This window comes from Aristolochia californica, unplaced genomic scaffold, assembly GCF_029961685.1.
Source record: "Aristolochia californica isolate CCGP_79_NKW_82.1479 unplaced genomic scaffold, dmAriCali1.0.hap1 SCAF_16, whole genome shotgun sequence".
NCBI lineage: Eukaryota > Viridiplantae > Streptophyta > Magnoliopsida > Piperales > Aristolochiaceae > Aristolochia > Aristolochia californica.
Window position 1 is genome coordinate 6,275,591 of NW_027181837.1, and position 26,838 is coordinate 6,302,428.

The 26,838-nt window shown below is 38.6% G+C and overlaps 3 protein-coding genes across 3 annotated transcripts; 1 reads left to right on the forward strand and 2 right to left on the reverse strand.

Annotated features, from left to right (window-relative positions):
• The first annotated feature begins 3,093 nt into the window (after positions 1 to 3,093).
• LOC137953602 (uncharacterized) lies at positions 3,094 to 3,960 on the forward strand. The gene is made up of 2 exons (XM_068801040.1): positions 3,094 to 3,221; positions 3,425 to 3,960. The coding sequence occupies exon 2, from the start codon at positions 3,443 to 3,445 to the stop codon at positions 3,818 to 3,820; it is 378 nt and encodes a 125-aa protein (XP_068657141.1). The 5' UTR covers positions 3,094 to 3,221; positions 3,425 to 3,442; the 3' UTR covers positions 3,821 to 3,960.
• A 128-nt stretch (positions 3,961 to 4,088) lies between these two features.
• Positions 4,089 to 8,837, reverse strand: LOC137953601 (uncharacterized). The gene is made up of 7 exons (XM_068801039.1): positions 8,628 to 8,837; positions 7,748 to 7,817; positions 5,946 to 6,005; positions 5,339 to 5,453; positions 4,900 to 5,015; positions 4,560 to 4,684; positions 4,089 to 4,452 (listed from the first exon to the last, which is right to left on the reverse strand). The coding sequence occupies exons 1-7, from the start codon at positions 8,702 to 8,704 to the stop codon at positions 4,329 to 4,331; spliced, it is 687 nt and encodes a 228-aa protein (XP_068657140.1). The 5' UTR covers positions 8,705 to 8,837; the 3' UTR covers positions 4,089 to 4,328.
• Positions 8,838 to 9,404: 567 nt separating this feature from the next.
• On the reverse strand, positions 9,405 to 12,511 carry LOC137953994 (probable transcription factor KAN4). Its single transcript, XM_068801576.1, has 6 exons — positions 11,874 to 12,511; positions 11,681 to 11,757; positions 11,407 to 11,443; positions 11,100 to 11,235; positions 9,786 to 9,873; positions 9,405 to 9,683 (listed from the first exon to the last, which is right to left on the reverse strand). Exons 1-6 carry the CDS (start codon positions 12,325 to 12,327, stop codon positions 9,486 to 9,488), a joined length of 990 nt encoding a protein of 329 aa, XP_068657677.1. The 5' UTR covers positions 12,328 to 12,511; the 3' UTR covers positions 9,405 to 9,485.
• Positions 12,512 to 26,838: the final 14,327 nt, after the last annotated feature.

Here is a 26,838-nt window from a genome sequence, read left to right on the forward strand (position 1 = left end):
ATCTGATTCAGCATGTCCAGAATCATCTATGTCCAAGTTTCATGTTGTTTGGAGGTGTAGTTATGAAGATATAAGGAGGTACATGCAGTAGGGGCGAAGTTGTCATTGTAACTCAATCCACTTAAGCGAATTAGAAGAGAGATGGGGCACGATTTTTCTCCTATGGGAGCTGACTAACAGTCTCTTCCAGCACCTCCTCTTTCTCCCTTTTTCCTTCTTCTTCTTTTATACACTTTTTCCTCATAATTTCACAGTTTTTTTTATTGAAGATTGATGTGAGCTGTTCTTTTTTGTAGGAAATACCACAAGGTTTTATCAAGTATTTTAATGGAAAATTGCCTCATCAATTAGTGCTCAGAGTTTATAACAGGAGATTCTGGTATGTGGAGGTGAAAGAAGTTGATGGGGCCTTTTTCTTTCAAGGTGGTTGGTCAGGCTTCCTCACAGACAATTTATTAGAACAGGGTGATTTTCTAGTTTTTAAATTCACTGGTAATTCAGTTTTTGAGGTTATAATATTTGATAACACTGCATGTGAGAAAGAGTTACCAACCCATACAAAGACTGAATCTCCTGACTCGGAAACTCACAACAAACGAAACAGGAAATCTGTTGACTACACTGATGTTTGTCAGTGTAGGTACAGAGTAGATTCATCGGTTAAAATTGAAGGTGAGTTTTCTCTCTTTCTTCTTTCACATTTCTTCTTATTTTCTATTTTTAACACTTTTAGGCCTCTCAAAGCATACGTTTATGTGTGGAATAGGTACATGCAAGTTACCGAGAAGGTCAGAATTTGATGGAGCCTCTTGTCCCTTCAAAATAACAAAACCTCATTTCACTGTAACATGCAAGCGAAAAACCATTGTGAGTATTGTTTGTTGCTCTCTCTCCCTCTCTCTCTCTCTCTCTCTCTCTCTCTTTGTTTATATAATGTAGAGAGTTCTATGTCCTGTGTGATGTAACATAGGAAGTTCTCTACACATGTCTGAGGTCATGACTCAAAAAGCTACAAATCATAGTCATAAGCAATTTTGTCAGTCTTGGTATTGAGTTTTAAATTCCATATGATACTGCTAAAGAAAGCACAATTTCATAAAAATCTGATACTCCAAGTAGATCAATAACTTCTCTGAATTATATAAAAAAGAAATTCTTGGCTCCATTGAAATGAAGATTTTACTTTTGTTATTTGGTGATGTTGTAGTCTGTGGTTGGATGTGAGTTTCTCTCTTCTGTTTTCTTTCCATTTTCATTATTTCCCTCAATTGATTCCATCTCTTTTACCCTCCTATGCTGCCTTGTCATGTCTAAGTAATAGCGAATAATTGTGCCCCTTCAGTGGTTTTTTCTTTAAACAACACTACTTGATAGGAATTATTAATGCTCAAATTTGTACAGGTTAGAACCACTCAGATGCCCTACATATAGATATCTTTTTCCCTCTTAGTTTCTCCAGGCCTCGCACCTGAATAAAAATATTTTCCTGTGGAGTGTGTGTGTGTTTGGGTGGGGGGATGTTTGGGAAGCACCTGTAATCAGCATCAGATAAAAAAGCATAAGCCTAACAGGACTAAAGACTGTTATATGACATTGTTGTGAAATTCAATTGACTTCTTACTAAAACATGATCTAGTAGTGATTTATCTATTCATAAAGGTCGGAGGTCAGAGGTATTTCCACTAAACACCTGTAGGATTTAGATTCCAGTAATTCTTTCTTGTGTTGAAGGTACTGTTTATGTCACAACTGACCAGCAGTGAAAAATAAGTAAATGCATGTAGTTATAACACCAATTTGATTCTTTCAGTGGATAGTAGATCAGGAACCACATTATGACGTGACAAACATACTTTTCCTCTACAATTTTGGCTCATCTCCTCAGGTTTAAACTTCACTTGCAGGTGTTTCCTGTTACATTTTGCAGAGGAAGCGGCCTGGTAAATAAATCACCCTCTTCCATGTACTTGCATGATCCAAGCGGAAAATCATGGCAGGTAAGTGTTCGTCATTGGCTTGATTTTCGATGCAATTTGGGGTCCGAGTGGAAAGTCTTTGAGGCTGAAAACAGATTGAGAGTTGGGGATAGGTGTGCTTTTGAACTTGTCAACGCATCAGATAATGGAAGACATGAGCTCCGGGTTCATATTTTTCGTTGGGGGGAGATGAGTTGCTCTTGCAGCAATTGTTCCACACAAGGAACTGCTATAAAAGCTCAACAGAACTCACAGGCATTTAGACACTGCTGACTGATATACTCAAGTTCATAGATTAGATATACAAGACAATAAGAATCCACAAGCATCATACAGAGAATGTCTTCAAGTTCAATATACAGAGGGTATACAGAGGGTCTTCATATTTTTTTTACTCTTCAAGATAGAGCTGTATGGTGGAATATAATAGTAGCTGATTTGGTAATATTAAGTATATAATCGTATTCTTGTACTTTGACCTTTTACACTTATGAGGGGGGTCGAGCATCACCTTCAACGAGATTCTTCTCAAGAAGTCTCTCTTTTCACCTTCTTCCCCTTTCTTTTTTTTCTTCAATTTCTTTCCACGTACTCTTTTTTTTGTTTTTTTTTTTCAATTCACATGGTATCAAAGTAGTAAATCCTACTTGGAAGATTTTATTATGTGATTTTCCACTTCAACAAAATTGTGTCATCTTAGAAGGAGGCTTTTCGAGATTTCTGCCTTATGGTTCAATAAAAATCATCTTTTTCTTCTCTTTCTTCAATTTCTCTCCAATTAATCTCTTATTTTACAATTTCTTAGTATAAGATTTTGATGCCACATTATGAAATCCTTCACTGCCCGCCGGGATTCTGATCTAGCTTTTAGAATGCCTCCCTTGCAATGTGTTTGCAAAAGATTTCATTACATTAAATAAAAAAGAAGAAGTGAAAGCCCCCATTGAATTTTCGTTTGGAGCTCGAGCTTGACCCTTTGTAATAGCGAGAGGACTCTTAAGGAAGGAGGGGCTCTCCCTTTGCCTTCAATATGCTTTTATTTTTTTATGTACTGTTTGACACATATATTAAAGGTGAAGAGACATCGGAAGGATCTCTCATCTGGCTCCTAGCCATCCATCTCTTCCTTACCTTATCCAAACTTCTTCCGCTCTTCTACAGACAAAAGTCTCCCTCGTGTCGTCTCGTCTTCTTTGCAGTCCCTCCCTCCCAGCAGAAACATTTTTCAGAACACCTCGACAGAAGGTAACTCTTCACCTCTTGCAGAATTTCTGCACGGTTCTAATGACTCTTCCCTTCGTTTCTCACTGGGTGTCTGTATCTCTTCACTTATTTTCCTATAACCATCGCCATTTTCGTAGCCCCAGTAGAGTTTCTGTTTTTTATTAAGAGCTAGCTCGTGGCTGCTCTCGATCTTTATTATTTAAGAGCAATTTTTGGTTTTATAGATAGTGGGCGTTGCAGAAATGGCGACAACATCCGCGACTCTTTCTACGGCGACGTTCACCCCGACTGCTGTCGCGGGTCGGAATCACAATTCATCACAGAGAAAGGGGAATGTGGTCTACATCGGAGGGTTGAATTCATTCGGGGGCCTGAAATCCCACAACAGTGTTCTCTCCCTGGGGCTCCCTGTGTGCACTGAACGGTCATTTGCCCTGGTGATGAACACTATCAAATCGCCAGCCCAAGGCAAAGGCAGAGGCGGCGGAGCCCTCTCTTCTACCTGCAGCGCTGTGGATGAAATTTTCAAGATTGCTGGGATTATGAACGGCCTTGTGCTTATCGGAGTTGCTGTGGGTTTCGTTCTTCTGCGAATTGAAGCGGCTGTGGAAGAAGAGTAAGATGAGGAAACGAGCGGCGGTCTCCTCCATCAATTGATTTTTTTTGTTTTTTTTTTGGGGGGGATTTTCAGATTCATGTAGAAGCAATATTGTTTAGTATAAATCAGATAATCTCGGTGGGCGATTAGCATTCTGGGAAAGTTGTTTAAAGCAGAGTTTTGGACGGCATATTCATAAAACTGCTCGACTCTCGAGTCTGATGGTCGTGAGTTTGATGACACTATGGCTGCGTTGGAGAGAACAGAAGGAATGTTACAAAAACAACAGAGAAATAGAAACTTGTAATCATTTCTTTTTACTAATTCTACCAGAGAAAAGAGTGCTAGAAAAATAAACACTACAAAATTATATCTCATTTAAACAAACTTGGGGGCACAGTGTGGATCTCCACCACTGTTAGTACAAACTTAATAAACGTAAGAATGGCAACAGTTCCTGGGGATTTGCACTGGGCATTCACAAATCCTCCTCCATCAACACAGAATTTTGATTTCTAGTGATTTGTTGCTCAAATTGAAGGCCTTTGACAGGCAGAGAACAGTTGCCAACTAATGAAAGCCATAACAAGCGACGAAAACAATTCAAACCCTACAACCTTGAAAAGGTGCCATCCCAAACCTCGGCGTAGGTAACTGCAAAATCGTGCAGTAGATAAAAATTTTAATTTTCAGGCGTCAATAGATGATGATACACAAGTCTCTATAGAACTAGGGAACCATGGGAATGGTTAGAAGTTGACCTTGTAATAGACGGCATGGTTGCAAGGATTCCAGCACACAAATAGATTACAGGAATAAGTATCCTGGGCTTGTTCTTCCTCAGCCACATTAAAGATCCCAATGCAGCAAGAGAAACGGTTAACACCTAAAACGATCACAGAAAGTCAGTACACAGGACTTCAGAATAATTGAAGACAGCATGATTACGGGAGCATCTACAAATAACAAAAATATCTATCACTGATTCTTTTTCCTCTATACTGTTTAGGGTTCATATAAATAGCATTTGTACAGCTTAAAAATTGCCCAAAGGAATTTAACATTAACGAAGTTGGCCGTGCAGAAGGTGAGAGCTCTAACCAGATTTGCATTTGCCTCAAGGCCTTGAAGGATATATTCCCATGTAAACTCTAATCCTCTCGCTCCCACCCAAAGCGGTGCAAGTCTATGTAATACTGAATCTGCAAAAGCCCAACCTACCAACACGGATTTGATAGGTTTTATTAGATAGACAAAAAGATGCACTACTAGAATTTGCCCCTGACTGAAATGTCCATAAGTTGCAACAAGAGAAAGCTGGATTTTCAAATAATTCCTCCAGAATTTTTAATTCAGCTTATATTTTCATATTTGATATTTTATCATCACTATTATCATCATCATTGTTGCACAATTATTCATGAGTATCTCTCCAAAATCTACACTTGACGGGGCAAGAAAACAAACAAAAGAGAGCATACAAGTTCAAAAGCTCAGCATAACTTATATTTAATTTTCGAATATCAAGATAAAAACTTACCAAGTCCAACAGCTTGAAACTTATGATTTTGGGATATATTCCGGTGGGTCAGCTGTGTCAATGCAAAGTAAAGCCCAGCAACATCTATGAACCCAATCAAAGCTTTTAGTAATTCCTGAAAACAGATACGTCAATGGCAACAAGTACATGAAGTTTGCCTGTTATGACAATCTAACAGTTGCAACGGATTCTGCAGCCTAGGGTCCAGCTGAACAACCTCAACATTACCAATTCGGCTATCTAACTTCAAGAAGTTACACTTCTTATAATAAAATGGAATCAATTTTGAGAAGTGCATTGAAAGTGTGGAACCTGCTGCCATGTTTTCAGGCTGAAGCCAAACTATTTAATCTCTACTTGTGAGTCTATTAAAATGCTTGAAAAAATTTCCACCACAAACAACCTAGATAAAATCAGACTGATGGAAACAACATAGCCATGAAGAAACCATTTCCACCGAGCACTGCACCTATCCAAACAAGATAACCACAGCTTCTAATGATTTGTTTTTGAATTTTTTTATAAAGGTAAGAAAGGATAAGAATAAAATTTCCAATGATAATGCATAGAGTACATCTAAAATGCGATCCAGAAACCTGAAAAATACCTGATACGGATCAAAATTGTCGTTTTCTGGCACCTTGAGAAAGGTTGCAATACAAACGAGCTGCCAAACAAGCAGATAACATTAACTTCAGCATGAACAATAAGACTGCCAAAAACATCAAAGAGGAAATATCAAGTCTAAAATGAAAATCAGATCAAAGGAAAAGCCAATCTTTGCTGGGACTGGACATCCTTGCTGAGGAGATGATGGTAGTGAAAGTTCGTGGATGGACAAAATATTTGCATCTCCTTCCCTCATTTACTCGACTTTTTAATAATGGAAAAAGGACCTGAGAACAGACCATGAAAAAGCCATCCAGGTGACACATAATTTTACATGTTTTACAGAATTTAAGATTTTTAAAGGTATTTCAATAACTTTGGATGACCAGTTACATTCTGTTGGTTCATACAGATTTTATATTACAAGCAACTGATTATATAGATATGCTGATGGAAAAGACCATTTGTGATATTGATATCTCTATTATTCAGATATTAGAGGTACCTGTAGTCAACACATATTGAACATATGACAGTAATATCTTTGTTTCTATTCAGGAGTATCTGGGTTATTTCTACAGATAGGTTTACATTTAAAGATCTGCCAAATTGCTCCCAAAAATATGTCTAAGATGAAAAGGAACACAGTTCATAAAAAATAGAAAAGCAGCACCATCAATATCACATAATCTTCGCTGTATTCTGGTAATGTTTAAGCTATATTATGCTTATTGGTGAGTCAGAATTCCCATCAGCCTGCTACTTTTGGGCTTTAATATGGATAATGTACCATAATTGCCCTAGTCTGCTCTTCTTATGGTTAATGTGATTGTTCTAGACCATATTCTGCCCTTTTCATGGTAAGATATGTATGCCATTTCTGCCCATGTTGCAGTCTCGGTGACATCTACTATGGAATTTTTGGTACTAGCATTGATGGTAGTTGAGAAAAATGTTCCTACATATGCCAGTTGTGGTGCCTTCATCTCAGAGAGCCTGGTGTCATATCCTCACAATGTTGGCTCAGTCTGTGAAGGCACAATCTATTTCTCTCACCACTTGGAAAGGAACAGTAAGAAAAAAATTCCTTTCCTCGAATCTCAGTAAAGACAATTCATTAACTTAATTCAAATGGTGTAATCAGGCATATAGATGGCAAAATTTCAAGGCAATTATTACTAATTGTTTTCTGTCCTGAATTTAAGTTGTTTCACATTCTTCAATCAGCCAACAGTTCAGTCAATGTGCTGACTGGCTTATCTCGAGGACTACGGCCGGTTGTTTCCATTACCCTTTCTGGCTGCAGGATTTTGGTTATAAACTTTTGTTTTACCTCTTAAAACAATTCAGCACTCATCATATGCTGGAATAAAAAAACTTAGCTATGAGAAGGAAAAAATACTGCTTGCACGACCATATAGTCAAATGGCACACATTGTTTCAAAAATCAATGGACAATTTTGGAAAAACATTGTATCACAAACAAATAATTACATGAAACATGCACAAAATATTGCATAGTCCCCTGGCTTATTTACAAGCAATTTTTTTTTTTTTTTGAGATAAAGATGTATAAACTATTAAAAGAAAAAGTATTTATAAGACAGATAGTTCAGACATACCTCATGTTATTAAAACTAAACGCAGAACACTATAAGAGTTCCATGAAGCCATCCAATAAAATAATAAAATAAATGATAAATTTATTGCACAACGCAAATATTTAGTCTAAACAAATTACCATTCATCATATTCACTGAAAGGATTTATGAGATTGGTAGTTGCAACTATTTAAGCTACCTTTATTAAAGCTGTTCCAAGATAAACAAGTGCAGCTTTCACAGAAGTTCCAAGAGTATCATACTCGGACCTGCATCAAAAATTAATTCCTGACTGTTTAGGTGAAGTTTACTCAAGGAAGAGAGAATGTAAAGAAAAAAACTTTTCATGAACCCTTCAAATTGCACACTAAAATGTCCAAAAAGTTCAAAGAATGAGAAGCCAGAAGAAATATTGAGGAAATAAAAGATATAATGATTAAAAGACCATTATTGGACCTAGCTAGCTAAAGCTTTCTTCTCACCAAATGAACCAAAGGGAACATCAGGTACCATCAGGAGTTGGGTGATAAACCAATTCTACTAATCAATGTTGAAGTCGACTACCAGAAAAAAACATAGCAAGTCCATAGAAGTACTTACTCATATATGGCAAGAAGCATAGTTATGCACGAGAAACATAAAAAAATATGGAAAATCTTGGACACTTCTTCATGAGTGATACGCACAACCAAGATCCAGTCTTCAAAATCTATAACAATTATAGTTGCACTTTAACATGTTAAGGTACGAGAAGTCCACTCATTAACTCATGTTACGGTACGAAAAGTCCATTAACTTTTATTCTTCAAACGAAATTAGCTACGAAACCCTTCCAATTCTACCATATAAAAAAAATTAACCAAGATCCTTTTTTTTAAAACCAAATCACAATATCTGTTCACTCTCGAGATCGGCCACCTCAATCCAACTCCATCATGTGGGAGTAATAAGAAAACGCAAATTATATATACTCTTATTGAATTAGATAGCAAGAGACGCTTTGGATCTAGGTCAAGGTTGTGGACACTCGCAGATGCAAAATAGTTGGAGAAGATATAGAAATAAAAGAAAATACTTACAGAGGCGTAGCAGAGTAGTAAACAGCGTGAGGACCGAAGGTGAGAATGGCACAGTTCAAGAAGTGGAAAATCGTCATTGTCAGCTTTTCTCTTCTCTCCGCAGCCGCGCGGAAGGGGTTTCAACGAGTGCCGGAGAAAGCAGACGACTGCAAAAGAGGAGGATACGCTCCAGGGCCGCAGGGCCAGATTAACGACGCTCGAGCGCGAGCGTTCCTAACTCGCGCTTAGCCTATGTTTGGTACCATTTCTTCTTTCGTCCCCGTATTTATAAAGGAAAAGTAGATCTTTTACGGCATGTGTCGAAAATTATAGAAAAAAAAAACCAAAAGAGGAGAAAGTATTTATAAAGAAATTATATTTCTCTTTTATTTTCCATCTTATTTTCCATGGGCATCCAAACAAGAAAAAAAACCTCTTTTTTTCCTTTTTTTGTTTCTTTCTCTGTCTTCTCTTCCTTTTCTTTTCTCTCCACTTTCTGTGTTCCAAACATAGCCTTAATGTTGTTGCTTGTGATCTAAGAAGTCCCTCCATTGCCATTTATTTAGACAGTTGTTTCCTACCGATCGGAGAGAGGAGAACAAAAAAAAAACAATCGCAAGACTTACAATCCCTTCACTCTCCTCCAATTAGTTGGCAAGGAGCAATCACCTGCCCATTGAAAGACACGGTGATCATCAAGAAGAAGCAATAAGAAATAATACATAGTAATTTCCAATGGGATATGCACTTCTCCTTTGACCAATAACTCTATATTAATTGAAGGTTACAGAGGTAGGAGATGTGAACACAATAATAAAAGAAACCCATAAAATGCAAGCATCACAGGGACTTTCTTAGTAAGGAAACCATAGAGTAAATTTAACACTTGAGTAAGGTTAGTTCTTTTGAAGACTCAGAATAGTCCATTTGCCAGCTTTGTCTCCCCAATGTAAACTCTAAGCTAGGCAACTTGGGGATCAGATTGGATCCCAGATGTGAGGATGGGAAAGGGATACTTAAATACAGGTTTTCAGCTTCTCTGGGAGATGCATCAAGTGATTCACAGCATTCATCCACCTACAGTTTAGCAGACAAGTAATTAGATGATTAGAGACAATTCAGTACTTCTCAAATCCTATAAAAGTGAAAAGAGTGTTTGCCATTATAACGATTTTATACCTTAGCTTCTTCATTGATCAAATCACTGTATCTCAAGTAAGGTTGATTGGAGACACCTTCTGGCATTGATGGACGCCAGCCACTCCCCCTGTGGATAAATAAACATATACTAAGCTTGCTGCACATAAAGATAGCAAAATGGGATATTATCCATTCCTCAGATGGAAACTGGAAACAAATGTCTAAAAAACATCCAAAGATCGTTCCTTATTCTTGAAAGTTTTGATGGGCTTATCAAGTTTCAGATTATGGATTGGAAATTCTGGATGAAAAGCTAGCATTCCATTGTCTTCAAGCAAAATGTGCAGTGAGCTTCTTTTAATAAACAGAAAAAGTGGGAAAACTGCAATGAAAAAGAGAACCCGAATGAGGCAAAGCCATGAAGTCGGTCTGTAGAATTCGTGAGTTCTGAACACCATCAGCCAACAATGGAGTTCATATTTTTCTCTAGGTTGCTGAGGACAGTTCCCAAGCCAGTAAATCCAAAGAAAGAGCTCGGAGTCCTACATGAATCACGGCAGATGTGGGCGCATTGGCATCTTTATCCATCCATTTATTTATGTCCCAGTTCACATCTAAATTATCAAACATCTGATAGGCAATGCCATTAAAAGATAAAATCCTAGTCTATCTTTGAAGGACCCAGTTTTCTTAGATATGGCAAAGGGAGAGTATCTGAGCAACCAATTACAGAAACCAGCTTACGCCGAGGGAGACGACCTTCCAAAACTAGGGTTCATATTAAATGCTTTCGTTTCCCAGCGCAGAAAGAAATCTCCTTTTTTGTAGCAGAGATCTAACAGAAAAATAATATGACATCACTTGTGATTAAATTCTAGAAACAAGGAACTTATATTATCTTTGACCGTCCACCGTTCTTCAAACAAGCTGTAACCATCGTCTTGATCTGGAGAAAACCCATTTATTTTCGAATGGATGGAAAGTATCGGTTTCCCCAACACTAGTCAATGAACCTAGAAATATTAAAAGGAAACTACTGCAATGCATCTTTTTCTTTTACTGATGGCATTTCAACCAGAGTGAATTAGAACAGACAATTCCAACCATGAACAATATAATAATACTCCCAGTAACCTCATATCTAACTTTCTTCAGCAGCATCGATATGTCTTTAAAATACTTGCGTGAATGCCCATTGTCTACACAGTGAAGTTAAAGAGACAACCTTACTCGTGTGCACGTGTAAATAGAAAGAGAGAGACAGAGGTGATGAGATCCTTCACATTTGTCAATTGACTTCATGTCATGTAAGGGAAGAAGGGTCGGAGGTAATGGAGATGAAAATATACCTACCTTGGAGATCTGGGTGGTGGAGAAGATGGGTTTGGAGGATAACAAGGGTTGATTGGAGTTCTGTCAGAAGATGATCTAGAGTCCATTTCAGTGATTCTTGTCCGTTGATTCGAAGCAACATCTGTCTGCCCTTGACCTGCAAGGTTTATCATTCACGGAGGAATTTGCTACTGCTTTATCAGACGGAAGAAATAATTCATGTTGAACAGTCTACAGGAGAATTAATGGGAAAGAAGATCTGCCACTCCTTCGATTACAAAAGGACCAAATTGCTGAAATGAGAGAGAGAGAGAGAGAATCCAAATACCTGCTCCCCTGTCAGTGCTCTTCACTGTTCTATACATCTGCAATACCACCCACAAGCACAAAGAGAAAAAATTAGATGAGAATACAAATGCAAAGTCCACCAAGCTAAGATTACTCTCTAGATGCCTTTTTGTCTTTACTCCTTTGTATCCCAGTACAGAGCCCATAACAAGTTCAAAACAAAAATATGGCAACAAAAGATAATAATAGCAGCCAATGCTTCTTCCAGTTCAAACACTAGATGATTCTTTTTTTTCATTTATGTTCAGTTTCACCTGCAAATGGCTCTTCACATGAGCTAGTGTGAGATCCTTCACATTCATCAGCTCCAAAACTGACTTGGGTGTCGCTCCTATCAGGATAATTTCAACAGAAAGCTGATCAGAAAGAAATTACCCTCTAAGAAGAAAAGAAAAAGGAAAAGGAGCAATTAGAATCTGTATGATTATGTGAGGCTGCTGTACATACTTTCATGGCCTCCGAGCAGCTCCACTGCATGAACAAAATGGGCATGGAGAGTGGTGGTCCATCTCATTCTAGGAGCTCTGATGCTTCTCTTGCCTCCATTCTCCAACCTGGAGCTTTTCTTGAAGTCACGACCATAGGTCTGCGGATGGTGCAAGTGCTGGAAATAGCGGTGGAGTTGCGACGGAGGCGGTGGCAGATCAAAACTCCCAGCCTCAAACCCGAGACTCAATGTCGGCTTCACTCCGCCATGGAGATGATCATAACCCCTCTCGAGGTGCAACAATCCCTGATCTTGGCTGATATCACTCCCGCTACTCCCGGAATCCGTATTCGCCGAATGAATCTCAGCCAGTACCGGCTGCCTCACCAATCCACCAAAGGCCGATTCTCTTTCGGAAACGGACGGTGGGCTGATCTGCAGAGAGAGATCAGGCAGACCCGTTGGATTCTTCATTGATATTTCGACCTCGAGGAAACGAATGGCAGTCACCCAGATTGACTCATACACTATATAAAATCCCACAAGGCGAAAAAGATTATAAAAACCAAGCCAGTCAGATATTGCAGAGAGAAGGAAAAGAAGGAATGAATGAAGGAGGTAAGGAGATCGACGATGACGATGCTTCAAAGAAGAAGGCAGTGATTATATCATGAGTGGCTTATTATTTGCATGGGTATACGCAGATTTCAGTCTCCCTAGCTGTCTACAGGCTCTACAGACCCAACCATGGCTTTTAATAGAAACCTTCAAGGGAAACCTCGCAGAACCCAGAGACCCACTCAGAGAGAAAAGAATTGCAGAGAGAGAGACTATAGAAATAGAAGCAGCTGTGCAAAGAGGCCGAGGTATATTTTATGAAAGTTGAAATATCAGAAATTAGACTTGGAGAGAGAAGAATCAGTGAACCGCCAGAGATGTACCGATAGAAAGAGAGAGAGAGCGTGTTTGTGTATGAAAAGGCAGAGGTGGCACAGGGATTAAATGGGAGTGGCAGTGGAACGACTTGGAAATCGAGATAACCAGAAAAGAATCCGCACCTCTCTGACGTCAACAAACGCAGACGAGACCCTCTTCTCCATCTTCACTTCTCTCCTCTCTCATGACACTCCTGTTTTTTTTTCTTCGATATATATTCTCTCTCTTACTGAAATTGCTCTTTTTTTCATTTTCATTCATTTTCGAAGAATGAAGAATATTCTTCTATGCATACGTGTATCCGACGTGGCGGCTAATGACACGTCCCAAGTGGAGAGAAAATGATGAGAAATTGGAATTCATTGTCGCGAGAAGAGAAATTGGAGCAGGGCACGACGACATCAGGGCAGCAAGGCACATGCAGCGGGACTGCCGCGAACACCGGGCCCACTTGAAAACCGTTCAACGGCTAGTATTTGTCCTCGTGCGGTGAATGGTTGGGACCACGATTTCTCCCCTCTCGAGCCCCTCGGCGCTACGTGGCGAGGAAGGAGCCACAGCTCTCCACGTGAGAAAGTCACGTGGAGGGAGAGCAAGGAGTGGTTTCGGAATAAGAAAATATAGGAGGGAGAAAGGCAAGTAATCATTTGTTGATCCTTTCGGAAGGCGCTTGGTCAGCGCTTACTGCGGTCGATTTTTTGTTTTCGTCGTTTTCCCCATCCGGGCCCACTTTGACGCGGGCCGGGAGAAGTTCACACCGTCGAGGCACGGATTAAAATACCGAAAACGCAACCAATATTCGCGGCCGTGAAAAATCGAGTCGCCATACCGAAATCATTGGCGAGGGACGATGCGATGGGCCCCACTGTCTCGGGACTTGGAATCATTCTGGACTTATCCAGAAGTTTGTACGTCGACCGTCGATGTGCCCGGCAAGAACCTGTGCCGTCGATCTAAAGTAGGAATAATAGTCGGAATGGTCTCCCGAAACTCCGAAAGAATATATATAGTCTCCTTTTGGGAGAAATCGCTGAGAAAAGCTTATACGGAGTTCAAGGACGAGACGTGCGCGGTGCTTATTTGATAGGGTTGGGGGGGGAGAGGCATGAAGATAGATTCAATAATTGAGGGGTGAAAAGCTACGAGCCTTTTCTCCAAAGAAGCTTCTGCTAAAACTGCTCCCCAAAAATACCCTTAAAAGCACCGAAGGATGAGGTCGGTTACCTTGTGGTGTGTTTTTTACCGATCCTACCCACCTTTAGCCCAGCCTTTCTTCATAGTTTTGCCATTCACGTAGTTGATTATAAGATACAGTTGAGGCTGGTTTCGACCCCATAACCGACCCCGATGAATCAAAAACTGAGTCACACGAATTAACTCATCTATATGAAATTTCCAAAAAGGCCAGGCATGAGACCAAAGGGTTTTTCTCCTCTTTGAATCATGGAATGAAAGATTGATGCAACCATACGGACATTCTTTCCTACTCCCGCCCCCGTGAAAGGGACAAGTCCTAAGCCCTACCCCGCATCCTGTGACTCAGTCCACCTCTCCATGATGAACAGGTGGGCCAGGCCACGCTTTACCAGATCCAGCAAACCACTTGTTATTGGTAGTCATCATGTGACAGGGAAAGACATTCCTTTGGGGCCCTCCGCCTTCTTGAGCGGGTTACTGGGATGGCAGGAAAGGACCATCCGATCATCAATTTTTCAACCACGGCATTGACGATCGGACGGTGGAACCTGCATCAGTCTGACAAATAAATTGACATCCATTAAAATTTTCTTTTTATTTATTTATTTATACTTATTATAATATTTTATTTTAAGTCATTAAAGTGAAGATAATACTTGAAAAAACCAAGGACAAGGACAACACTTGTCAACACTTAATAGAAAGGATCATGTGTCTACTCTGCCCAAAACTATTCCTCATTCCAAAATCATGAAACAAGGCCTAAAATAATTCTTCCCATCACCATACATGCAGGAATTTATCCTATTTGAAAAAATATTCCTATGACACTGTCATAGTCCCATTTCCCAGGCTGTCACATGGACAAAAACACTATATTGTGTCCTAAACTTATGTCTTTCTCCTTAAACTAATCACATTTCCCTCCTCTTAACACAAAAAAAAAAAAAAAAAAAAAAAACTTTCATTTGGTTACCTGATATGCATCGAACCAATACTATCCAAAAGACCGGCCTGTTAGGAACGAAAGATATAGGTACATAACCCAAGACTATAACACTGTTATGCCATTCTCCATGTTATTGATTCATATGGGACTATTTCTTAACTCGGGGAGGTCTCTGGTTTGTCAAGACAAAGAGAGCATAACAAAATTGAAATGGGAGGACGGCAATGAGGACAAAGCAGAAAATCATGCAAAGCCACGGAGAAAAAGATAAACGATTAGGATAATAAGAAAGAATACAAAAGATTGGAGGAGGCTGAGGGGAAGGGACAAACTTGGCATATTATGGAGAGCATTTTCAGGTGCAATGTTGAACCTTAGGCTTTGGCTTCTTCTGAGACAAGACTGTCTGCTTGCTCGGATACCAGATGGAAGGCATTGGTATGATCTCAAGAAGGTAGATTATTTTATAGATGGTCACGGTTCCTACTTGATGGGACCCATGACTTTGATGGTTTTGGATTGATTCAAATATGGGACCCACTTTTCCTGCTTTGTCTTCGATGTCTAATGACACAGATTACTCCAGTTTTGTTGCTTCTCAGGACTGACCACCGAGTCTATCAACAATGGAGATTATAAATGGAAAGAGTTTCAGAAAGTAGACCGAGTGATCGAGATTCATGGTAGGAGGAAGCAGATAAAGAAATGATTTTTTTTTATTTTATTATTTTATGCTTAATGAGTTAAATTAAAAACAAATTATTAACATATTTAATTTAAAATTTCAGGGATAATACCTCAATAGTTTCTTTTCTATTTTCTTCATATATTCTATTTACTTTTAATAAGTTCAAATAAAAAATTATTAAAATACTTTATTGATTTCTAAGACGACAACTACAATACCCTTAGGCCTACATGATTCAAAATGAGAAAGATATATGAGGGCATACACCAACTTGCATATTCGAAATTTCGTAAACAAATATAAACCAATTTTACGTGGTTCATCCTTAAGAGCCTAATCCACGAATAAAAATAGAAAGAGAAATATTATTGAATCAAAATGAATTTTACAATTAACACAAGTCTATTTATAAGCTAATGAATGCTTATTTGATTGCTTAATTAAGGATTTGAATTTCCTTAATTTAAGAAATCAAAATAAATCAATATTTTCTCTTGATTTTAGGAAATCGTGATGATGTGTCATTATTTTCCTTAATTATTACATAATTTATTTTCGAATTTAATTTCAAAATTAATTTAATTTCTCTTTTAACGTTACCCCTTGAGTTGTATTGGGGGTAAGAGGAAATACAACTTGGTGTTTTGAAGGATAGAATCTCCATCTTGTGAAGCCGACTTTCTTTATGCTTGGCGTCATTGATGGTGCGATGAGGTTATATGGGAAAGAGAAAATCTTAATGAGATAGTAATGACTATGGAGGGAGTCATCGGATTAGCACGTCCTAAATCCATCCTATAAACAATATTTTTACAAGTAAATAATGTGATAAAAAATGAGATGAAATAGTGGTAGATGATGTATGAAAAAAAAATTACTTTAATATAATATTTGAAAATGGTTTAGGATATGGGATTGTATCCATCACACAACCCCTATTCCTAATACCAAAAATAAAAAAAAATCTCCCTAATGATTCAATTCTTCCCCCTTTTTAAAAATAATAAATAGATATTTTTTAGAAAAATAATAGTGGAAATTTCATTAAAATTGAATGAAAAATGAGGAAAATAGGATAGTTTTTAGTTTGAACCAAAATTTGGTGCAATTCGGATTAAAAATGAGTAAACTAAACCACAAACAGTAAATGGATAGCAGAATAGGAAACTAAAACCAAATTTCATCTATGAAGAATTGCATATGTGAATAATTTTTTTTATCCAAAGAAAATTGATGACAATTTTTTTTTCATTATAAGTTGAAGTTATAAACTCTAGATTGAAGCTTGAGGTTTGCAGGGGGGGGGGGGGTAGTTTATTTGTAATATGATTATACTTGTTTCCTCTATTATAAAGAGAAACTCATTGTACTCAGTTATAAACAAGTTAATGAAAATTTTCTCTTTTCCAAAAGATCCACACCAACTAAGAAAATAATCAAGCTAAATTACTGTAATAATGCAGATGCTTATTGTAATTCATGGATGTAATGTAATACTGAAATACAAGCATATTGGACCCGAAAGAATAACCCAACTAAGAAAAAATCAAGCTTATCTAAAAAATAAGTTAAAATTATCCAAAAACCAAGCTATATTACTGTAATATTGTAATACATACATATTAAACTTGATTGCTTGAAACGATAACCCAATTTAAGAAAAAAAAAACCCTTTTAAAATCAAAAGTGGGTATTATAGGTATAAACCCCCGGGGTTGGGTTCAAGGAAACCTGCCCCCAACCTGAAACCCGACGGGGTGGAAATATAACCCCGTCCCCGCTTTTTTGGGTTGGGTTCTCGCCAAACCCGACCACCCTAAACTACAATGCCCTTAGGGATACACATGAGGACATACATAATTACAATTATATGCTATTTTGTAGAAGTTCTCCTTATTTACCAGCCCTGCTACTCCTACACACAAACGTGTCTTTTAACATACTTAACCAAATAATTTTATACCTTTATAAAAGGATATATGTATTAAAACAAATTTAAAAATAATATTTAAATAAAATTATAATATTTTTGAAAATGATAATTTTTATGTGATAAAAGTTTAATATTTAAAAATTATTTAATATCAATAATAAACATTTGTAATATAAGATAAACATATTTTTATAATTCAATAATTAATATTGTCTTCATGCTAAGACTTTAGCTGCTACCAATATTTTATTGACATTAACTTAATTAAAAATAAAAATAAATTTATATTTATTAATAACATAATGTTTTATTGAGTGAAAGATTATTAAAATTATTTATTTTTATATTTAAAAAACTTAATAAAAAATAAAGTTATTAAAATTATTTACTTTAACTTATTAAATGATTTAAATAACTTTTTACTTAGATGACATTCTTATCAATTAATATGTCATTCTTATAAATAATTATCTATAATGTTGTTGTTTTTTCTTTGAGAAAGCTGGCAACCTTGAGCTCGTGATAAAACTTCCCGCGAAACTCACCCTTCTGGCGAAACTCTCCCAAAATTCTTTGTTCCCTTGTTGACAAAAACGAAATCAGAAATCTAAATTTGCACGAGGGATGTTAGAAGAAATGAAGAAAAGATAGATCAATTGATGGAATTGTTCACCTCTCAATCTGATTACATGATGAGGTATACAATAGAGAGAGTATTCTAGACTCTTCTAGAGTACATTACATAGAATATAGTATTCTAGACTTTTCTGGAGTACATTACATAGAATATAGTATTCTAGACTTTTCTGGAATACATGACTCGTTGACACCTTCTGGATTCTTCTGGAGGAGTTGCTGTGGTGGAGAGCTGAGTGTAGTTGTTGTTGCTGAGTTGGCCTAGTGCTGCTGAGGTGGAAGTCTTCTTATTGCTAATACCCTCCGGCGAGCCCAGCAGGCCTGGCAGGACTGTGAGGCTCGATCTGAGCGTGCAAAATCTGGTGATGGACAGGGGCTTGGTAAAGACATCAGTGAGCTGATCTTTACTGGAAAGGAAGGAAACTTGAAGAGTCTTGTTATGGACACGATCACGAACAAAATGATAATCAATGTCGACATGCTTGGTGTGTGAATGCATCACAAGATTCACAGATAAGTAGGTGGCCCCCAGATTATCACAATAGAGAATGGGGGGCTGAGATAAGTAGACTCCCAATTCAGACAATAAGGATTGGACCCAAACTAGTTCACACGTAGCATGAGCCAAGGCCTTGTATTTAGCCTCCGTGCTGGACCGAGCAATAGTAGTCTGTTTTTTTGAACTCCAGTATATGAGATTTGTGCCATAGAATAAACAGTAGCCACTGGTAGATTTTCGGTCATCGGGGCAGCCTGCCTAGTCGGCATCACATAAGGCAGCCAGAACAAGGGACGGAGAAGGAGTGAGAGTCAGACCATAATCCAGAGTCTGTTTCAAATACCGTAAGATCCTTTTCACAGATTGCCAATGAGAAAGACAAGGAGCATGCATAAATTGACAGACCCGATTGACAGAGAAGGCTAAATCAGGCCGAGTGAAGAGGAGATATTGGAGGCTTCCCACCACACTTCTGTACAGAGAAGGATCTTCCATAGATGTAGAATCGAAAGCAGAAAGTTTAGTGGAGGGAGACATAGGAGTACCAACAGGATTACAACTAGCCATACTGGTCTTGTGTAGTAAATCAAAGATGTATTTGCGTTGGGACAGGAAAATCCCATCCGCAGTTATGTGACATTGAATCCCCAAGAAGTAATGAAGGTTACCAAGATTTTTGACAGAAAAATCAGCACTGAGCAGTTGAACAAGATGAGTAATGGTAGAGCTATCAGAGCCAGTAAGGAGAATGTCATCAACATAGACTAAAAAATACAAGACAATGGATTGATGACGGTAGATGAATAAAGAAGTGTCAGATTTGGAGATGACAAAGCCAAATTCAAGGAGTTTGCTGCTCAGACAAGTATACCATGCACGAGGGGCCTGTTTAAGGCCGTAGAGAGCGCGATTAAGCTTGCAGACATAAGTGGGAAATTGAGGATGAACAAAGCCACTTGGTTGAGACATAAATACTGTTTCATCCAACGTGCCATGAAGAAAAGCATTTTGAATATCTAATTGATGAACCGACCAATTGTTAGAGAGGGCAATGGAAAGAACTAACCTGATGGTTGTTGGTTTGACAACTGGACTGAAAGTCTCGGAATAGTCCAAGCCCTCGAGCTGACTGTAGCCCTTGGCAACAAGATGCGCTTTTCTCCGCTCGACCGAGCCATTTGAGAGGTATTTGGTTTTGAAGATCCAACGACAGCCCACAACATGCTGAGAGGGGGAGGGAGGAACCAGGGTCCAGGTATTGTTGGGAAAATGGAGGTGGGATTTGGATCGGGTTTGCATAGGATGAGGATGGGAAATAGGGGAAGGGGAGACGACGGAAGACTCGGGAAGTACAGGCTCACGAGGGGGAGATGAGGGCAGTGGTAAGAGTGGAGAAGAGGGTCTAGCAGGTGAGGGCTGAGGCTGAGGGGAAGGTGTGGTGAAACCAAGGGAGGAAGGAGGAGTGATAGGATTGAGGCTGGCAGTGGTAGAGGGTTGTAAAAGGAGAGAAGAGGAGGGCAGAGGAGTGGGTGATGAAGGAGAGGGGAGGGATGAGAAAGATTGAAAGGGAAAAACAGTTTCATCAAACAGAACATCTCGGGAGATATACATACAAGAGGTAGGGATATGATAGCATAAGTAGCCATGGTGATGAGGGCTATAACCAAGAAAGACACAAGGAAGAGAGCGATAGTCTATTTTGTGCCGATTATAAGGACGAAGATTAGGCCAATAGAGACAGCCAAAAGTTTTCAAGAAATGGTAATTGGGCTGATGGTTCCACAATTTTTCAAAGGGAGATTTGTGTTCTAATACCACAGTGGGTAAGCGATTAATTAGGTAGGCAGCAGTAATGAAGGCATCAGACCAATATTTCGGAGGAGTGAAGGAATGGGCTAGAAGGGTAAGATCGGTTTCGACAATGTGGTGATGTTTCCTCTCAACAGAACCATTTTGAGAGTGGGCATAAGGACAAGCCAAGCGATGTGAAATTTCAAGAGACTGCAAGACAGTATGAAGTGAATGAAATTCGCCACCCCAATCAGATTGTAGGGCATGGATTTTGGTATGAAGTAAATTTTCAACTTGAGACTTGAAGGATAAAAATATATTGATGACATCAGATTTACACTGTAAAGGAAAAATCCACGTAAATCGATTGAAATCATCAACAAAAGAGAGGTAGTATCGAAAACCACCCCTAGACACAGTGGGGTCAGGACCCCATACATCAGCAAATAAAAGTTGGAGAGGAGCGGTGGTCCAAGACGGAGAGGATGAATACGGTAGTTGATGAAGTTTGGCCTGGCAGCAGGAAGAGCATAACCGAGCTTGAGGAGAATGTTTAACGAGGAGTGAGAGCTAGGAGATGATGCGGTGGACTAATTGCATGGAGGGATGACCCAAACGAGCGTGCCATTGAGATGGAGAGACTCTGGACCCAGTATGAGCTTGATAGGAAGAGGTGGTGGGAGGGAAGACATACAGGACTTGACTAGTAGGTCCGCGCATAAGAATTTTCTTTGTACGACAATCCTTCACAAAGAAACAAGAGGAATAAAATTCAAAAAATACGGAATTATCCTCACAAAATTTTCTAACAGAAATTAAATTCTTAGAAATAGACGGAACATGATAAAGTTGAGGGAGGAGAAGATTGTCAGAATTGGAGGGAAGAACAGAGCTGCCACCGTGATGAATAGGGAGAAAATTACCATCACCAATGCGAACTTGATCATTGCCTTTATACTCAGTAGGATTGATGGATAAGTTGGAAAAGTTATGAGTAAAGTGATGAGTCGAGGCCGAGTCAGGATACCACTTGTGATCAACAGGAGGAGTAGGAGCATGGGAGGGAGGAGGGTGAAAAAAAGGGGCAGAAGTAAGGTGGGCCGCTAAGGAAGGAGGTGGGGCCGCCTGATAGGAATGGTCAAACTGGTAGTAACATTGTAGGGCCAGATGGCCTGGACGATAACAGATCTGACACGGGGGACGATTGGGGGAAAAGGGGGAAGATGGGGCACTACCGCCAGAGCGACCACGCCCATAGCTGCGGGAGCCCCCTCGGCCGTGAAAGCCGTGCCGGTCGAAACCCCTGCCTCTGGTGCTGGGGTTCGACGGGAGAGAGGCAGTGGCGTTCACCGAAAATTCAGGGGAGGTCGGGAGGAGCGTTTGGTGATGGAGGAGGCGGGATTCGTGGCTGAGGAGATGGTTGTAGACCTGGGAAGGCGAAAGAGGATCCAAACAGATTGTGAGGGAGGTGACGACCAAATCGAAGTTGATTCTGAGACCAGCCAGCAGGTAGGCGATGAAATCCGAGGAGAGGATCTTGCCTACCGCCGCGAGCGTATTGCGGATGATTTTAGCTTTTTGATAATAGTCGGTGATGGAATCCGACCCTTTTTTCAGGGTCGTGAGTTGGTATTGTAGTTGCATCACATGAGCTTGGGATTTGGAGGCAAAGAGATTTTCGAGGATGAGCCAGATTTCTCAGGAGGTTGATGCTTCGACGACATGGGCGATGAGGGGCTCGAAGAGGGAAGAAATGAGGACGAACATGAGGGCTTGATCGTGTTGTTTCCAAACGGAATAGGGTGAAGGGTGGTCGGCGGGAGTATCAACGAGAGGTTTGGGGGCAACGACGGAACCGTCAATGTAGCTGAAAGCATTCTGACTGTGGAGGTAAGGCATGAGTTGAGCCTTCCACAACAGATAATTTTCGTGGTTGAGTTTGACAGTGAAGAAATGGGAGGAAGACGGAAGGGAGAATGTGGGGAGATTTTGGAATTCAGACATGGTGAAGACTGACGTGAGTCCTTACACGGCTCTGGATACCGTGTTAGAAGAAATGAAGAAAAGATAGATCAATTGATGGAATTGTTCACCTCAGTCTCAATCTGATTACATGATGAGGTATTTATATAATAGAGAGAGTATTCTAAACTCTTCTGGAGTACATTACATAGAATACAGTATTCTAGACTTTTCTGGAATACATGACTCATTGATACCTTCTGGATTCTTCTGGAGGAGTTGCTGTGGTGGAGAGCTGAGTGTAGTTGCTGTTGCTGAGTTGGCCTGGTGCTGCCTAAGTGGAAGTCTTCTTATTGCTAATAAGGGAAATCTGATTCACAGACGACAGCTCCTCAATTAGTTTTCTTCTTCTCCATATGAAGATAGAATCGGTTTCCTTCTTTTCTTAGAGCTTGTCTCTTCTCCTCTCTTGCGAATTTTGTTGTCTTTTTATCTACTCAGAGTTAGCAATCGAGGTATGTATGGATTCTGAGTAGTTTTTATTTATGTGTAAATTTTTTATTCATGGCAGTTCTCTTAGGTTCTGTGTTGTTTTAGTTTATTTGTTTATTTCCACAATTTCGATGGTAACTAGCAAATTGCTTCAGTTCCTCATAGTTTCGGGCCACTTTCAACTTGAATTACATAGGAAGATATAGCTTAGAATATGAGAACGGCCTTTGACATTCAAGTGTGCTACTAATCCCTCGTGTGATAAGTAAAGTCTTCTTATGCCGTGCAGTAAACTCTTCTTATTCTGTTTCTGTTGTTCTACAAACAGCAATGAGTTGAAGGAATATCTCCTGCCTCTGAAATTAGTGCCTAAATATTTCTCAGAGCTCTGACAAAGATAATTCAGTCCTAGCATCAGGGGCATTTATTAAATGCCCTTGGATATCCTGAGCTGTGTCTCAGATTTGGTATAATAATCCACTGACAATGACATTGAGAAGTCAGGCTGATTCTCATCTGCGTGTAATTATCAGGTTTATATGTTCCTACAAATTTTTTCTAAGAAAATAGTGACAAAGGATACCAATTTCTTATTGTTTGAAGATCTTTGAAGGGTCCAAAGTGATCATTGACGCCAGAGAATGTCTTAGAAACTGTACTCAAGTTCTCACTTTCTCCTTTCAAGACATGTTTTTGCACTCTATCACTATCTCTGCAGTTTAGCATAAGAAATATATCACAAATATGTAGCTTAGTTTTTGATATCTTCACATTGTCTGTTGCATTAATAGAGAAAGTCAGTCTCCTAAAAGTGCAGGGATCAAACCTATACCTGCATTTTGCAATGTCTAGCAACTATTTGGTTTATTCTTTCCTGCACTAACCAAAAAGATATAATTTATAGAGGTACAGGAACCAGAATTTGGAAAAACTCATCATCTTCACCTAAATAGAGAAACTCATCTTGAACTAATGAAAGAATAATTATGGTTCTTGAAGGCTAATGACATATTTGTGTATGCTCCAAATTTTTTTTATCGTATGCTCCAAATTTTTTATTTTTTTTACCAGATGATACATGTGTGATTTATGGACTCTATGCCAAAAGAATGGCAAGAAAGTTAAGAAGTGTTGACGTTTCAGCATATGAATGATCTACTGCAAAGCCCAAGGATAAAGAAAAGAGAAGCTAAAGAATACTGGAGAGAGAAGGAAAAGAATACTAGCATACATGAGGCAAGAGTACTGAGGCAAGATAAACTAAAGAATACTGAAAAGAGAAGCTAAAGAGTATTTAAAAAAGAAGCAAAAGAATAAGGGTGTAGGACTTCTTGCTGTTGAAGAAAATGACAGCCCATTCCCCAGGTTTCACATCCAATCAAATAGAGGATGCTTGGCACTGATTCAGTCCAACCAATGTTGATAATTCTCAGTTTAGAGTAAAAATTAATTATCCCTCTGTGTTATAATTCTCAGTGCCATAAAAATTATCAGGGAAAACCTTATAAGTAAGTAGTGTTGATGCAGTTTATGCCTTGTTGCGTGCAGTCTCATTGGTTTTTTTTAGGGCAGTTGCTGTGCTTTCAAGCTGTCTGATTGTAAATTGAGCAGCATTTTTTTTTGTTGGTTATAGACACAGGATTTTTCTCTCAGTTAAGCCATGTACTTCCCCTGATACTGTGGGCATCTACTCTCTGTGGCAGTTCCATGTTCATGACTTATTCTCTTTTGGTATATGGCATTTTCTACATCTTATTTGCTCTAACTGATAAATCTAGTGGCGTGCCTCTGGAATTTCCATCTTATACAGTTCTTTGGGTCCCTACAGGTTTGTTGGTATCTCTACTATCTGCTTGATCGATTTGTACAGGATACAAAATTAGAAACAACGGATTTGTACAGGATTTCAAAATTACTAACTGGTCTTCTGATTTGCAGCAATTATTTGTCTTGCTAGATCATATTTTCGTTGCCGTTTTTTGGCATTCTTCATCCTTGCTGCAATCTCGTATTTCTTCTGTTGACGGGAGTTTATCTTCAATCAAAAAGTTTCCTTCATTCGCAATAAGAGGAGTTATGATGTACCCGAGGCTCAGTAACCAAACTTTAAGAGGGAAAAAAAACAAGACTTTAGCAAGTGTTAATCATGCATTAATTTACCTCTTATATGAATAAGTAAACCAACTTGAACCAAGCCAATAAGCTGACCCAAATATGAACCAATCTCAAGAGAGGGATAACCAGACCAAACCACTTATCTTAGCAAATTGAACTAACTCAGGGAGAGGGGAGAACCAATCCGAGTTTAACTTGGCATTACTCAATTAATCATGCATTAAATAAGGATACTTGCCGAGATCATATAGATAAACCACATGTCTTTCTTAATTAAGAGAGAATATCCATCAATCAATCAAATCATAAAAGATCTTCCTTTAAATCAGCCACTTCCAAAACAAAAAAAGAAAAGGAAACCTTCCTTCAGTGTTATAGGTGCCACTTCACGGCTTAGTTATTTTAGGCAAGGAGAAAACTAATCAAGACAAATAATAATCATACCAAAGCAAGGGGGTCTCGAGCAAGCTAGAGATTCTTTTAAGGAAACTTTCCTTCTATAACTTAGGTGCCAACTTTCATCCTAAACACCAGTCTTTTACTTCCTTTTTTTCTCGATTCTTTTGGGTAAGTCAATCCAGCCTCTATCTCACATGGAATACTACCCAATGAGATGAAAAATAAACATATCCTCTATCAACAAAAAAATAACTTCGACACTTCAATCAAATAATATCCAACTTTCCATAGTCATGAAACAAACTTATACCAAACATGGAAGAGAACATGAAGTGATCATATCGAAAAACCAACTTCTAGGCTGAAGCTATCATATAAGAAGCAATAATTTTGAACTTTTTTGAACAAATAATGCTAAAGAAGTCCAGTTTTCCAAGTAATGCACCAACAACCATCTTTAAAAATGAAAAGGTAAAGAGTAATACTTATCTTTCATCGTGCAAAAAAAGAAGTCAAGATTGATCTTTTGATCAACATCTCAATTCCACTTAGGAGATTAAAACACCTTGATTATGGGCACCATAACTTCAGAATCCTAACCCTAAAGCTCTGATACTATGTTAGAAATAGCATCTCATGTAGTGAGTAATAAACTAACTAGATTAAGGTGAAGAGAGTTACAAGAGGAAGAGATAAAGAAGAGAGAAAGATGAGATGATTGAGTGAGAGGAGAAGGAGAAAAAGAGAGAGAGATGAGAGAAAGAGGGAAGGAGGATTAGGTGTCCTCACCCTCAATATTATTTATAACAATGAGAAGAAGTACAATTACATCATTACACTTTACCCTAAGAATGGAGTGAAAGGGACAAAATCAAAGATAATTACATTATGCTACTATACTACGACCTTGTCTTCTAGCAGAGTCAACTCATAGAATTTTTGGAAAAGAAAAATACTTCGCTAACTTATTGTTGTTTAAGTACAATGAGCCTCTATTTATAATAGAGGAAACAATTAGAATCCAATTACAATTAAACTACCCTAAACCTAGTTACACCCAATGTTAAACACTAAAAGATAAGTCATACAACAATTGAACAATGAACATAAATAGAAGACTAATATTACTAAACAAAACTTTAATTGAAACTCTTTTATAAGATCTCCTCCTATAAGCCTCCATATTAATTCTGGCTCTATGAGATTTCTTACTGTAAAAGTCATATAAGACTCTTCCATATGTGTTTTTCAATAGTGTTTATTGTTGATAGTAAAGATCCCATTTTGTTCAATAATTGAATTTTCCTCACTTACTTTTCAAAAGCATCCTCTCTCTTGATTGATAATCTGTTTTGTGCGCCATTAGTCAGTCAAAGGAAAAACTTATT